At 35.7% G+C, this 14850-nt stretch overlaps 1 protein-coding gene across 10 annotated transcripts in view; it reads left to right on the forward strand.

Moving 5' to 3' along the window:
- dst (dystonin) overlaps positions 1–14850 on the forward strand; it is a 172955-nt gene that overhangs the window by 38643 nt on the left and 119462 nt on the right. For 5 of the 10 annotated variants that reach the window (XM_065249549.2, XM_065249570.2, XM_065249503.2 and 2 more), the window contains exons 5-8: positions 2412–2473; positions 6826–6915; positions 12990–13067; positions 14812–14850. In XM_065249549.2, the coding sequence (XP_065105621.2) occupies positions 2412–2473; positions 6826–6915; positions 12990–13067; positions 14812–14850 (269 nt within the window). Of the gene's footprint in view, positions 1–2411; positions 2474–6825; positions 6916–10600; positions 10706–12989; positions 13068–14811 lie in introns of all 10 variants that reach the window. The other 5 variants (XM_065249486.2, XM_065249534.2, XM_065249517.2 and 2 more) reach the window with 2 other exon arrangements.

The raw sequence follows: 14850 nt of genomic DNA on the forward strand, positions 1-14850 counted from the left end.
TGCCTGCGCGGCGAGAGGGAGTCCCACCCTCACCGGCAGGGTTCACACTAACAGACGCTCCGATGAAGGCACCCGTGCCGGGAATGTGCTGGGGCGTTATGGCAGGAGACAGTCATCGTAGAGCTCTCCTGATAGCTCTTATGTGCTGCATGGGTCAGTAGTTTTCTTCAGCTTCCTGCGATTGCTCTGTCTGGGTGCTGACGCAGTTTTGCTGCAATCTACCAAGGTTTTAGAAAATATTGACGTTTGTTATCTTTCCACTTTTGGTGTAACACGTTTTGGTCTGAGTTTATCTCTTATGGTTAAAGGGTCTGAAGTGCAGTGATGTTTCTTGCGCTCTTACTGTCTGGTTGAGTTTCTCTTGTTTTCAGATCATCATCATCATCAGATGTTAAGGAGATTTATCTAATTATACTTTGTTTTAATGTAAAACTGGCAAGGATAAGCATAATATCTACTGTTGGTTAGGGATTTAAACACTGTGCTTAATAGATAATGGAGATATAGCAGAGGTGTTGTCTTAATAGCCACAATTGTGATGATGAATGATTTATTTTACTTGCATGCATGTAGCTCCACCCACAGTGAAATGTTATCGGTCCTTAATTCAGCTCTTTAGGACTGTGTATTTAACTTCAAATGTGTTGCGATTGACTGTCATCTCATCACACATCAGTTTTGCTTCAGCATGGGCAGATTACATGTATCTTGTCACTTGAAAATTTTCCTGGTTAGGACATAAACTACAAAACCCCTTAACCTGCAATGTTTGTGCAACATACATGAATGATTTTTACATTTTGGACCAGATTTACCAACAGCCTGCCCCAGTGCAAACCATCTTGTGTTATTAAAAAAATTATAAATGTGCACCTTGTCAGTAAATCACACACAGACATCTCAGTTCCCTTTAAGGCCTTTTTTGAATTATGCTTTCACATTTTTTGCCCTGTTTAGTAAATCTGGCCCTATATGTGTCTTGTTGAGGAGAGATGTGCTGTTACTTCTCTGATCATGAATGAAAAAATCATATTGACTGCAAAATTGCAGTTACGTGAAATATAACATCCATCACGTCAGATGTCACGGTTCTGTAACACTCAATGGATGAAATGATTAAAAACAACTTAGCACCTATTGCAACATCACAGGATTGTTGTGACACTCACAATCTGCTTAGAGATAGTGCTGGGCGATTTGGCCTAAAAATAAAATCTCCGAATTTATTTTTTTAAATTCGACTTCCGATTTTTTCCGATTTTTCTCCCCCACTTATTAAGAAAAGCAATAAGTACAAACGGCAGACAACTTAAAGCAAATATTGCTTTTATTTAATCAAAAGCAAGACAAATGTAATCCCCATTTTTGAGATGAATAATAAATAAATAAACACCCTCTTGGAATCAAAGTCCCAGCTGTGTTTTAAGTCACACTTTGTAGTCTAGAGACTAAAAGGAGACAAACATTAACCTTGAGAGTAGCACTATTTTCGATTGCTGATGCTGTTTCACGTGTGCTATGATGTTGTTGATGTTGCTATAATAACGCTACGGAAGCCCCGGGCAGCCAAAAATGCGCCATTACAAAAAAATCAAATTACTTATTTTTCAAATCGCCCACAACAAAAAATTCGAATTAATTCATTAAATCGATTTTTCGCCCAGGCCTACTTAGAGAGTTTCAGGATCTTGCAGCTTATGCAGCTCATGGCCTCTTTCCTATACTGCAGGACCTCTTTAAGTGATTATAATGGTGGTTATTATGTCTCATTTAGTAATAGACAATAGAAAACTACTTTCTTGCTGATGAGGTTTGAAAGGACCAGATATACTTCTATTATAGCACATTTAATAAAAGTCATCTTACTCACAATGATCAGCTGCGTCTGATGCTGGCGGTCCTGTCGCCATGGACACCGGAAACAAACTTCTGTGGTACCAGTGTGTAATGGAAGCGGGACTCGGTTTTCATATCCTGTCCGCATTTTTATTTAGAAACATGACATTTAGCTTACAGTAGATATTTTGGGATTTGGCTTTGGAGAAGTTTGTGTACAGCCATCCTCTTTTGATTTAATTCTTTGTATGTACACCATACACTCTTTAATATATTTCCTCAAAAATGAAGTCATGCTTGGATGCTGTTAAAAGTATTTTGCTGAATTAAATATTTTATTCTTTAAATTTACATTTATTTAATTAGCAGACACTGTATTTTGCATAAAGCAAATTAAGCTCAATTGTATTTATTAATAACTATTTTTTTATATTTTAGTAATAAAATGGAATTTGATGTGTTTGAGTAAAAAGATCCAGTTAGCATTTGATATTAAGGAAAATATACTTGTATGTTAACTATACAGTAATTTTGCACCACAAAATAAACTAACACCAATCACTGGTATTTTTCAGATGAAAGAGACAGAGTCCAGAAAAAGACTTTCACAAAATGGATAAATCAACACCTCTTTAAGGTAAGAGTGTGTGTGTGTGTGTGTGTGTGCGTGCGTGCGTGCGTGCGTGCGTGCGTGTGTTCATATGACATTGGTCTCTGATTTATTTAGTCTCACCAATGTGTTGGTACTCTGTAGATATTGTTATTGTTTTTTTAATCATGGGACATGTTGGAATTTTCATATAGAGATTAAACACCTAGCTATGATAACTTTCTCTCTCTTAGATTTTTAAAATGTATTGTGAAGAAAGAAAAAAAGAATAGTAATAAAAAGAAACTAGTAATGCGAAATAAAAATGAAACATTAGCAATATTTTGTAACTATGATAAATTCTACATTTAGTACATTTAGTTTATTCAATATTTTAAAATAACTTAACTACTTTATTATATGTTATATTACTATAAATAATAATACTCCTAAAAAATAATATTCCCAATATTCCAGTTTAGAAATGACACTATGCATAGAAAACATATTTGACATGTGACTGCACATATTGTGTAATAATTGTCAAAACAAAACTTTTTGCAATAACATTCATAACATTTTTGACAAACAGTGTTCAAAGTTCATGTTTAGTGAAAGCTGTGATTTCTTTGCTAAAGTGCTTAAACATATAATGAAATAAACAGAACAAACTCCTATTATGCAGCAATTTATGTATATTATATATCATTAAAAAATGTTTGTTTATATGGGTTAAAGAAAATGTTACAGAAGAAAATCATTATAAAGCATAAGTGTTGCCTGTAGTTTGTTAAGGAAGGTGTTAACATAGCTGTTATTCTTTTGATAGGCACGTGGCAACCCCAAAAATGCTTCATTAATTCTTATGTGTGCCAGTGTCTTCAAGCTGTTTATATGTCACCACTGATTTAACAAAAACCTTTCTAAATTTATCTTTCTGAACGGCATCCACAACATAAGACACATATGTCATCTTCAATATCAGTTGTTTTATTTTAGATGACAGATCTAACCTCATGTGCCAAGACGTTTTCTAATTATTTCTGACTTTTATAAAGATCGTAGGATGTTTTGTGTTCATTTGGAGCAGCTAATCTCAGATCTTCCTATAGATAACACAACTACCAGTCCAAGATGGCAAGTAATAGCGTGTCTGATAGATGAGCTGCAGTTCACTGCTTCCAGTGGCTTCATCAACTTTTTCATTGACATGTAACAACGTGTTGAATAAATTTGAAATGGAAAATAATTATAGTTATCGTCGTGATGGGACCACAATATCTAAGCAAACCTTTTTTAAATATGGCTTTTCTGAATTCTTGGTCAATGTAAGATGCTGACAGCAGATTTACTTTTATAACTGAACTAGATATTGGATTTGTTAAGATTTAGTGATGAGTAAGGTAAGTGTTGATTTAGTAAATTGGGTACTTTTACTGAGTAAGCATTAGTAATAGAGTAATACGTGAGAAAGTCAATGTGTTGTAGCTTTTTTTTGCAAAATGGCTTTAATTTGGGATTTATCGCAATATAAATGGAAATACTGTCTGTAGGTTTAAAAGCACAATATGTAATTTTCGCTGCAAAAGGATGTAAAAGCACAATTTATACTTATGGTCGAATATATATATATGTATAGTCGCGTTCCCTATGTCATAACCTGACACGTTTCTCCACAAAAATATAACAACGCATTCAATCTATGCAGAGGCAGCAAAGTACACAACTTCTTTACTTGAGTTAAAGTACAGATACTACTGGTTATTACTCCACTACAAGTGAAAGTTGTAAAGAGCGATTTTTACTTAGGTAAAAGTACAGAAGTAAAAGTACTCAAGTATTAAAAGTAAATTTACTTTACATCAGTGCATTGTTTTATTGTCGCATACCTTATGCCTCTGAAGCAACCTACTGAATTTTTGGTTACTGTGGTTTGACTATAACTAGCTTAATTGGAGTATGATTACTATAGAGAGAAAATTTAAAATTTGTGGATACTGTGGTTTTACTGCAAATACCATACCTGCTAAAAATGTATTAGTGAATTATTAGACCTTTCTATTAAAGGGGACATTTCACAAGACTTTTCAAATAATTGATGTCAAATTATTATCTGCTGTCTCCAGAGTACAAATGTGAAGTTTAAGCCTAAAATACCATATAGATCATTTATTATAGCATGTTAAAATTGCCACCTTATAGGTGTAAGCAAAAAAAAAAAAAAAAAAACGTTTTTGGGTGTGTCCAATGTTCTGTCCAGTAGTTACCCAGCCCTGGGTTAAAAACAACCCAATATTTTTTAGAGTATAGGTTTCTTTAAAAATACCAAATATTGAGCAAAAAGCTGAGATAATTGTGTTTTTGTGAAGGATTTTTGATAGGGATCATATTCAGAATGATGATTAAAACATACGCTTAGTTTGAACCATTTGCCCTAATGGAATACCCCCGGGTTTTATAAGCTGGGTAAGAGCGCCACCTGGCGGAAAATAGCAGAAATACGGATTGCCGGAAAACTCATCATTGGCAAGGAAGCTTTTTTCTTAATTGATGAATTAACTCGTCAATGTCAGGGAAAGAGTTAAATATTTACAAAACCCACAAGCAGATGTAAAAGGGGATTAACAGCAAGAATGTTTTGTGTCGGACAGCAAAAATATGTAATGGATGATCCGGCCCTTATTAACACAGAATAAGTCAATAACAAGAGGTCCTGCACAGACAGCTATTTAAAAACTTATTTTACGAACAGGTGTTTCACAGCTCACATCCTCTAAATGTTTGCCTGAAAATCTCTTTAAATTAGGACTCATCTTGTATCATTTCTTACATATGGCTATAGTAGCTAGTTATAGTTATAGTATTGGACGGACCCAGAACCACATTTTAGAATCTATTTTAGTCCCGCAGCTGTGGTTGTTGAAGATTATGAACGAAAGGACCTGGGTGAAAGCAGGTCAGGAAGGCATAGAGGTGACTTCGGTGGCGTGGTATTCAGGGCAAACTGAGCGTAATACTGCAACCAGTCTGAGCTAGCGATTGAGCTAAAGTGTTCCTGTAGTTCAGTTGGTAAAGCATTGTGATAACACTGCTGCTGGTTTATCAGATGATTCAGCAGGTTGTATATTCACATTTCCAGTGTAGCCCCTTCAGTTTTATTGTGTGAATGATGAATACAGATCACTGCGTACTGGTGACATGCTCACATGCTTGCTCCATAAATGCATATTTACTAGTTCGCATTCACATTCATTCTAAAAAATAATAGAAAACAAACTTGGCTTGCTGTTTATAAAGGGGGCTCAGCTCGAGCCCCTAGTTCAACCCCCCCAGCAGAGCGGGATAGAGCAAACAAAGGAGTAGATTGGGGACGAGGAGGGATGTCGGTTATATTTTAACTGAGAGGCAAACACTTTTTTTGACACAGGGCCATGTAGTTTTGAATCGTCACTGGAAAGGCGTGGAGACTGACTTGCTTATATAAGCTCTTGGAGTGATTGACGGGACTGAATGTTTAGGCTCCTCCCGAACTTACATGTAGAACTTAATTTAATGTAAATGTAAGCGTGGGGTGGCATTTCCGCCCTCAGTGATGCAGTTGTGATGAAAGACCTTTACATATGACATCAGCTTCTCATGAGAATCGATATTAACCATTACTGAAGAAGTTGCTCTGACTAATCCCGGGAAAATACGATAACAAATGAATTGATGTGTATTACTGACAGGAACTGGGATGAGTCAGGGCTTTAAAAGCAGCAAGCAAAACATTTACACACGTTTAACAATATTAGCTAATAATCACATTATTGTTTACAATGGACATACAGATTTGGCCTTTGTAAGCTATGACAGTGTGTTTGAACATGCTTTTCAGATGGTGCTAGACATTATTTTTTTAAACATACTAGTTTCTCACAGTCGCTGTCATTAAACAGGTGACAGTGATGGGAGTGGCTTATCTCACAGAAACCTCTGTGTTTTAAGCATTATTGGATTAGTCACTAGTTAATGGTTTTCGTTGAAAGAAATTCCTTTAAGTCTTAAAATCAAATTTCAGAATAAAATATTTTACACATAATTTTCTGCTATAGGCCAAAAAAACTGAATGGCCAGTTAGAAAATGTAAAACCCCGCCCACTCCATGTTGGTACGTAAACCTTTGTTAATATTCACAATGTTGAATATATCTGATTTGCGATCGGAGCCCCTCCAGTGTGCTTCTGAGCAGATTCAATCACTCTCAACAATGATCATCTTACGTACCACCGTGAGAAACACACACAGAATTTGCATACACGGACAATAGCTTTTAATGATTATCGTCATAATTGTAATTGTGATTAGAAATATAATTAATTATGAAGCCCTATTATTTTTTTTTTTGTACTCTGTGGCAGGTACGAAAGCATGTACATGACCTGTATGAGGATTTACGAGATGGACATAACCTGATCGCTCTTCTAGAGGTGTTGTCTGGTGAGACACTGGTGAGTAAGCTTTCATTTCAACTTTTAAGCGTGTTAAACGTTTTAAGGATTCTTGAAGCGGAGTACTTGAACACATCTTTTATCACTTTCTGTAACCTGACAATGTTTTTGAGGGGGGCATCGTAGATTCACCATCCACACCAGTCCACATTAGCGTGCACGTCTTACTAATAAGTCAGACTTACACATTGATCAGCTTTACTAGTGTTATAACTCATACCTGCACATTTGTGCTTCAGAGCAGCTAACACAAAAGTGCTAATAATGTAATCTGCTTATGTAAAGTGCATGCTTGTGTCTTACACATTAGTGTTCAATAATTCATGGTTTATATACTGTGCACTATTTCTATTTCTATCAGTTTTACATAAAAACATATGTGTGGCAATAATAATGAACGCAAATGTTCAAGAAACAAACAAAAATATACAATAAGAAAGAAGTAACCAATAAATGGAAACAATAAGTTCAGTGACAAAAATGTAAGATGGCTTTCAAAATAAACCTCACCCTGTCTACTGAAGTCTTGAATTCCTGGTCAGGAAGCTCAGCGCCGTGCATGTTTTGAAACGCATTACTTAAGAAAGGGTCTCATCTCACCATATCCACAGTTACAAAGTCATAATATACAATAAATCCATTGGGGACATTTAAAAAAATACATTTCAAAATAATTGCAATATTTGCATTTGTTTAAAGCAAAACATTCAATTACTTACCAGGCTACAGGTGAAGCAGCTCTTTACGCCTTCTAACATCTCGTAATCAGTCCTCATTGTTGACTGTTCATATTTAAAACCGTTTTTGTGTGCTGCTGCGCATCCATATGTGTGATAAGCAAATGCGCCGTCCTATTTATAGGCGCATATTACTAACGCGCTTATTAAATAACAAAAACAAATTGGTCAATGGCGTAGTCTATTTTAGTTCCCTAAAAATAGCAATGCGCCAACAATGCGCCTGAACACACCTCGTTTTCAGACCAGAACGTCCATGGGCGCAAAATTGGGTGCAAATGCATTTGCTATTTAAACAATGTGGCGCTAAACGTGAAAATGATCATTGCAGCGGGTTGAAACGAGCAAAAGACACTTGCGTCCTGCATTGCGCTGCATTGTGCCGGGTGTATGATAGGGTCCAGAATGTTGAAAGCAAACGTGTGGATTGTGAACGAAGTGTAAACATACAATTGAAAGTGTAACACGTGCAATTTATTTGAAAGCCACATACATTTTTTGCAGATAAGTTTACTGGTTTCATTATTAGTGCTTTTCCTATTTTGTTTTTTGTTTGTTTCTTGGAAGTTTTCTTGAGAGGAAATCTGATTTAATATAAATCTGGTCCATTGTTTCCAACCTGTTTGTATATAAAGTGATGTATTCAAGTCATGTTGTACTGTAATAAGAGAAATTTTGCTGTACATTGCAAAAATGACTTTCTTAGTATGTTTGTCTTGTTTTAAGTACAAATATTTTTAAATTCTTTAATCAAGATGCATTTTTATTTATGAGTAAAAGATCCTAAGAAAATAAGTCTAGTTTTTAGACAAAAAATATAAAATTAAAGCTCTACTGTGTACTTTATTGAGTTAATTCTTAACAAAAACCCATGTTTTCTTTCAAAAGTATGTGCTCATTCATGTGTAATTACTTCCCACCCACTAATGAAAGTATTCTGGTAAGTGTAGAATCTGCTATTTAAAATGCATACCGTCGAAGCGCTCTCTGGCTGAATCCATGTTGTGCCTCCATCTTTGAAATACATTCGCCGACGAGGGACATTCCTGAAATTCAAGCTCCGCCTTTCGCGCTTTCACTCTACACTCACGCTGCCCGATAGCTGAAGCCTCAAGAGGTTGCATGTGTAGGCGCTATACGTCATCAAGACAGTCTTATTTCAGAATATTAACAATTATAAAGCTGACAATTATTCTTAGTTAATTGTAAATTGATGTAATATGCGTATGACTTGCGAATGTAATGCTCAGTTAATTTAAATAAACCAGGCTTGATGACGTATCTAGCCTGTGACCTGCGTAGCTGAAACCTTCGGATTTTACAACAACCACACACCGTGATAAACCTGCGATCTAATGCTTTGATTTGAAAGCCTGTTGAAGACATATTCTCGAGGACATTAAAACAAATCGCCAAGGATGCGAAACGGGGATTTTAAACGACAACGTGACAGGAAAAACATCAAGACCAAAGTCACTATTGGAGTTAGTTTTCCAAGTTGGGCTCAAGGGACACTGAAGTTGCACTTTCTATATTCTCCACAGGTAATTCAGCATATTCGTTTACATCTATACAGTCCATGTTGTAAACTTGAAGTTTTATAGTTCCTTGGCTAACTTTAGCATGATTATGCATAACACTTGTTAGTGTAAACACGCATGTGGTTTAATGTGTCCGAACAGACACACGCCGTCTCTCCGCCCATTTATGTAATCTGAGGTACTGAGATAAATGTTTTCATCTTTTCTGACCTCTAGCACAAACACACGGTGACAGCGCTATTTTTAGCCTTTCATTGATAAAAGCGTCTGATCTGCGCGTCTTTCGTTTCATTTTTACAAGCGTGTGAAAGTTGCGCGATCTTTTTTCACCAATCTGAGAGAAAGATCTTACATATACACGGACATGTAACGTTTACTTAAAACATAAGCATTGTACTTTGACATAATATTAGTTCGCGTCCATTTAAACCCGTCATGGTTGCTTTTTGTATGTGATTTTAAGCGGACATATCATGACAATCAGACTTTTTTCGTGTTAAACATAAATCTGTGTGCTTTGATGGATCACAGGCAAAGGACATTGCAAATTGTTCATTTTTTTCTCATTGCTTTTGCTTTGTAGCTACTGGAAGCCATGTTAACCTTGGCATGACACGGCCGGGCCACCGTACGAGTTAAAACGCGTTCCGAATGGGGAGGGCTAGAAAGTAATATTCAGTTGCTTGTCATATAGACTTTCACCGCTAGATGGGAGTAGATCTTACACAGTGGCGCTTTAAATATTTCCCTAGGTCATTTTGCTCATCAAGGAATACATTTTGATTTTTTTGTTGTACTGAAAACAAGACAAAAATAATTTTTTTTGGAGTGTAAATAAACTCAGTAATGCAGACTTGGTTCAATTCAGTTTAAACCAAATTAGGTTTACATCCAATCCTATAAATTTAGTTTAAATCAAATAAAATCATACTGTATATACTTTTTAACTGTTAATTGACTAGATATATTACAAAAAAAGTATGTACAGTACGCTCTAAACATCAAAGTGTTACACAATGTTATAGAAGAACTATTTTGGCTACATAAAGAACCTTTAACATCTGGAGAATCTTTCTGTTGCACAAATAAAACCCTTTAATTTTAAAACCCTTTATTGAAAGGGTTCTTTGGTCTTATTGGTACTGTAATATTTCTGTAAACTGCTTAGCTACAATGCACATTGAGCAAAAGGCTTTAGAAATAAATCTGAATTGAATACACTGCTGCAGTAGTGCACAGGTCTTTGGTAATGTGAAGACCCCTAGACGCTGCCCCCTTTCTTTTGTTTACACCCTCTGTCTTCTGTCCTTCTCATTTTCTTCTGCTGTCCATCTCTTACGTGTCCACCTGTCTCTGTGTTTGTATGTGTGTGTCTTTTTCTCTCGCGCTCACGTTCTCGTGGGTAAGCCAAGGGAGCGTGATTTTCTGAAGACGTTACGGTTGGTGAGTGCGGCTGACGCATGCACGGTTGAGGGGCATGGACGTGAGCTTGATGCTGATGAGGATAAGGGGGTAGGTTTGGACACCCGTCCTCCTCCCCCTCAGTAACAAAACTAATGTAGAGTGTGCAGTGGATATTAACGCCCGTGAGAAGCTTCCCTTCTCCTCTGTGGACTGTAGATCTGTACAACTTTTCAGATCATTGTGAGATGGCCAGCTAGGTAGGGTGGTTAAGACTTTTGATGGGTCAGTGCCATGTTTGTCATCATATTGCTGGATGTCGCCTCCTTTGGAGCTCTCTCGAACGCCAGCTTGATCATTTCTTACGACACAGAAGCTTGCGCTGCGAACTAAAGGCCTGATTCAAGTTTAAGAATCACTTTAAGAGTGAGTTAAAGACCCCATGATTACAACTGATCGGTTAGATTTGACACTTATGTGAACTCCTAAAATGTGTGTGACTTATGTGTACTCCTTATAATAAGTAATTATAAGTAATAATAAGATACATGTAATTTGCACAGGTTTATTTATAGAAAAGTTTATGGGTCAAAATTATAGATTTTTCTTTCATGCCAAAAATCATTAATTATTTTATGGATGTTAGTGGATGCAGCAAAATTGTGATAAAAATAGCCGGAAACTCACCTACAAACTTCGCTTTGCTATCTGTTCCTTGGGGATTTCCCATTCAAGTTTGGTTTATGTAAAAGCTTACAACATCTCCCATTTAGTCAACAATGTCAATACAGCGGTAAGCCAGAAGAGAGCACTAAAACAAACCTTTTCATTCATAAGCATGCTGCATACAGACTTCATCTAAATGCGTTTAAATGATTTTTTAATCGTTGTATTCAGCCAAATATTGTCATATCCTAACAAATCATACATCACATTATTTTTCAAGATAATATATCAAGATGATATATTTTTAACGAGTTCATTTTAAGTTTAGTTTATTTAAAAATGGATCTTTTAGGATGGATCTGCATGTTGCATCTTGAACTATATTAACAATATTTTTGAAGAGAGATTAGAGATCTTGCTGTTACCATGGAAATGGCATCTGTATAGAATGATGCTGTACAATAAATCTTACTCCATACACCCATTAGGCACTTCTGTGTCTCATTAAAAATTAACTGAACTGCATTTATTTGAGATTTTAATATACTTTTTTTGTTTCAGATAGAAGTTTGTAATGGCGTGATTAGTCTTGCACCTGATTTTTTGTATATAGCCGCTATACAGTAATACTTCCAAAATTAAAGCAAATTAAATAGATTATGAAACAAAATTGCATTCATCAAACCTTTTCATGGGGTCTTTACAGTAAACAATGTATATTGTGACTTAATCTATAACGTACACATTTGTTTTTTACTTGAATCTGAGTACGTTTAACGTGATGTAAAGCTCTTGGATTGAATTGACAGCTTACATCAGTCCTTTATTTCCAGCGCTACTGGGCTGTTGCATCACTTGACAACACAAAGTTTTGTAAAAGATGAATGTTTCTCCATATGTCATCCATCTTCTGCTCTGTCGTGGTAATGTATGTTAATCTTGATGATCAATGATGAAAAATGCATATTAAGAGAGTTTTTGTGCTTTGGCTGGACACAGGAGATTTTCACCAACACTAAATATTCTCATCCCATGTGGCTTCATTTCTCAATCCCAATCCACGTCTGTGTTTTTGCGTCTGGCTTTGTGTTTATTCAAGCCATCTTATAACTTGCCTTAACACGAGGGGTTGCCATTTTGCAATGACAAACATAAAGTTAGCAAAAAACACAATGGGTCTTAAGATATATTTTTAAGGTTCCTCAGTTTAAAGCTATACTTCACTTTAAAAAAAAAACACTGTCATTATGTATTTATCTTCAGGAAATTCCAAACCAGAATGCTATTTTAGTGGATGACAAATACAGATATTTGTATAAAACGATTGTTAGCTCTTTTCCAAGTAATGTGACACACCAGTTCAGATATGTGGAAAGAATAATTTGATTTGAGAACTTGTTAAATATTTAAAGAACCTGTTGTTCTTAGTATGTTAAATTTAATGTTTGGATAAATAATGCTTTAGGATATTCAGATTTCACTCTAGAAATCACTAGGAAATGTAAACCATACACAGCTAATCCAGATACAGATCTGTCTGGCTCATTCACACTAGAGAAGAGTAGTTGAGATTTTGAGCATCATAGGGGGTTGTTGTGAGTTTCTTTCCCATGGAGTCTGATATTTCTCTGTCTTTCTGACAGCTTGCAGTTCGGTGAGTGTCTGGTGCCAAGAGTTCATCTGTGTCACACCAAACCTATGCTGATATTTTCTGTGTTTCCCCTCACAGCCACGAGAGAAGGGTCGCATGCGCTTCCATAGACTCCAGAATGTACAGATAGCACTGGACTTTTTAAAACGGCGGCAGGTAAGGCCAGCGAATGAACCTACATGCAAGTTAACACCTACAACAACACAACAAAAACTCAAACAACAATCCCATGGCAATACAATTGATAACCCCTGCAGTAAATAATGTAGATCTCTTGTCTTCTCTTTCATCTTTCTGTTTCAATGAAGAGTAAGCGATGATTTAAATACTCACACTGAACTCAGTTCAGCATCAAAAAGTACAGTACAGTGTTGAAGTGTCTTATTTGGATTAGAGTTTTATAAAAAAATATATGAATATAAGCATATAAACATATTACACTAATAAGCTGTAAAATGACAGGCTTCTCTGTGAATTGGGCTTCAGCAGGCTGCTTATCTAAAGATATTAGTTGCATAAGAGATGTACATTCGCAAAATAAAATGTACTGTTTTGGGGTGTGTCCCTTTAAATGCAAATAAGTTGATCTCTGCACTAAATGGCAGTGCCGTGGTTGGATAGTGCAGAAGAAAAGGCTGTATTATTATGATAACATCCCCTTCTGACATCACAATGGGGGCCAAAATTCAATTATAGTATTTTTCACCTGCTTGCAGAGAATGGTTTATCAAAACTAAGTTACTGGGTTGATTTTTTTGTAACATTTTCCAGGTTGTTAGAAGCACCGGGGAACCTATACAGCACTTAAACATGGAAAACGTCAGATTTTGTGTGTCCCCTTTTTGTTTTATATGGGTTTTTAAATTGTGAAGCACTTTGGGCAATTGCAACTGCTTTAAATATGTGCTATAAAATTAAATAAAAAATCAAAGCTTCAAAAACACATTTTTCTCCTAAAATATACTCTCATCAGGAATAAACAAACCTGTTTTCGTCGTAGGACTGTGTATGAATAATAATTATTATTGTATGTAACCTTCTTTGTGTTGTTTACCAACAATACGTAAACAATTAGGCACCTGTTCTTCAATAAACATTTGAAATCTTTAGCGCCCCCCTGTGGTCATAAACAGTACAATATTTCTCATACTGTACTCCATGTACACTTAGATATTTGGCTGATCTTGTTATATATAATGACTTAGAGCAGTGGTTCTCAAGGGTTCCGCAAGATGGTGCTAGGGGGGCCCCAGTTTTATGACATTTTATAAAATACCTTAATTTATAATTAATTCTGTGTAATTAAACCTACAAAATAAGGCTGCTAACCAACAGCACTACTTTGAAAACTTTAATATGTTTTGTCTAATTTGTCATACATTTTCTCTGGATGGGGGGACAAAGGCATTCACCGAATACAAGGGGGGCCGCATGCTGAAAAAGTTTGAAAACCACTGACTTAGAGTACAAGAGTATTCATTTTTCATCCGCATGTGTGTTCCCCGGGGTTCGATTCCAAAACCTCTATCTGTATGTATGATGTTTACAGATGTTTTTTTTTTTGTGCTGAATCTTAACACATACCCCCAACACTAATTATTTTCCCTATAGATTACTGTTTCTTTATTATATTCTTTTGTAATCGATTAACTCATGTGCAGTTACTTGAATTAAGAAATACGTAATGTTAGAATGATCCAATGATCATGTAACGCATACATTTTTGATTTAGGCTAAAAGAGTTATTTAGTAAACAATTGCTCTTAATTGTTTTGTGAACATTAATGTTCAGGTTTCTGTGAAACACTTTCAGTTTCACATGAACTTTAATATAACAGATGCAGAACAGTGCAATTATAAATATAATATGATGTCCTTTAATATGACTTTGTGTTAACAGGTGAAACTAGTCAACATCAGGAATGATGACATAACGGAT

The sequence above is a fragment of the Paramisgurnus dabryanus genome, chromosome 20 (assembly GCF_030506205.2).
Source record: "Paramisgurnus dabryanus chromosome 20, PD_genome_1.1, whole genome shotgun sequence".
In the NCBI taxonomy this organism is placed as follows: Eukaryota; Metazoa; Chordata; class Actinopteri; order Cypriniformes; family Cobitidae; genus Paramisgurnus; species Paramisgurnus dabryanus.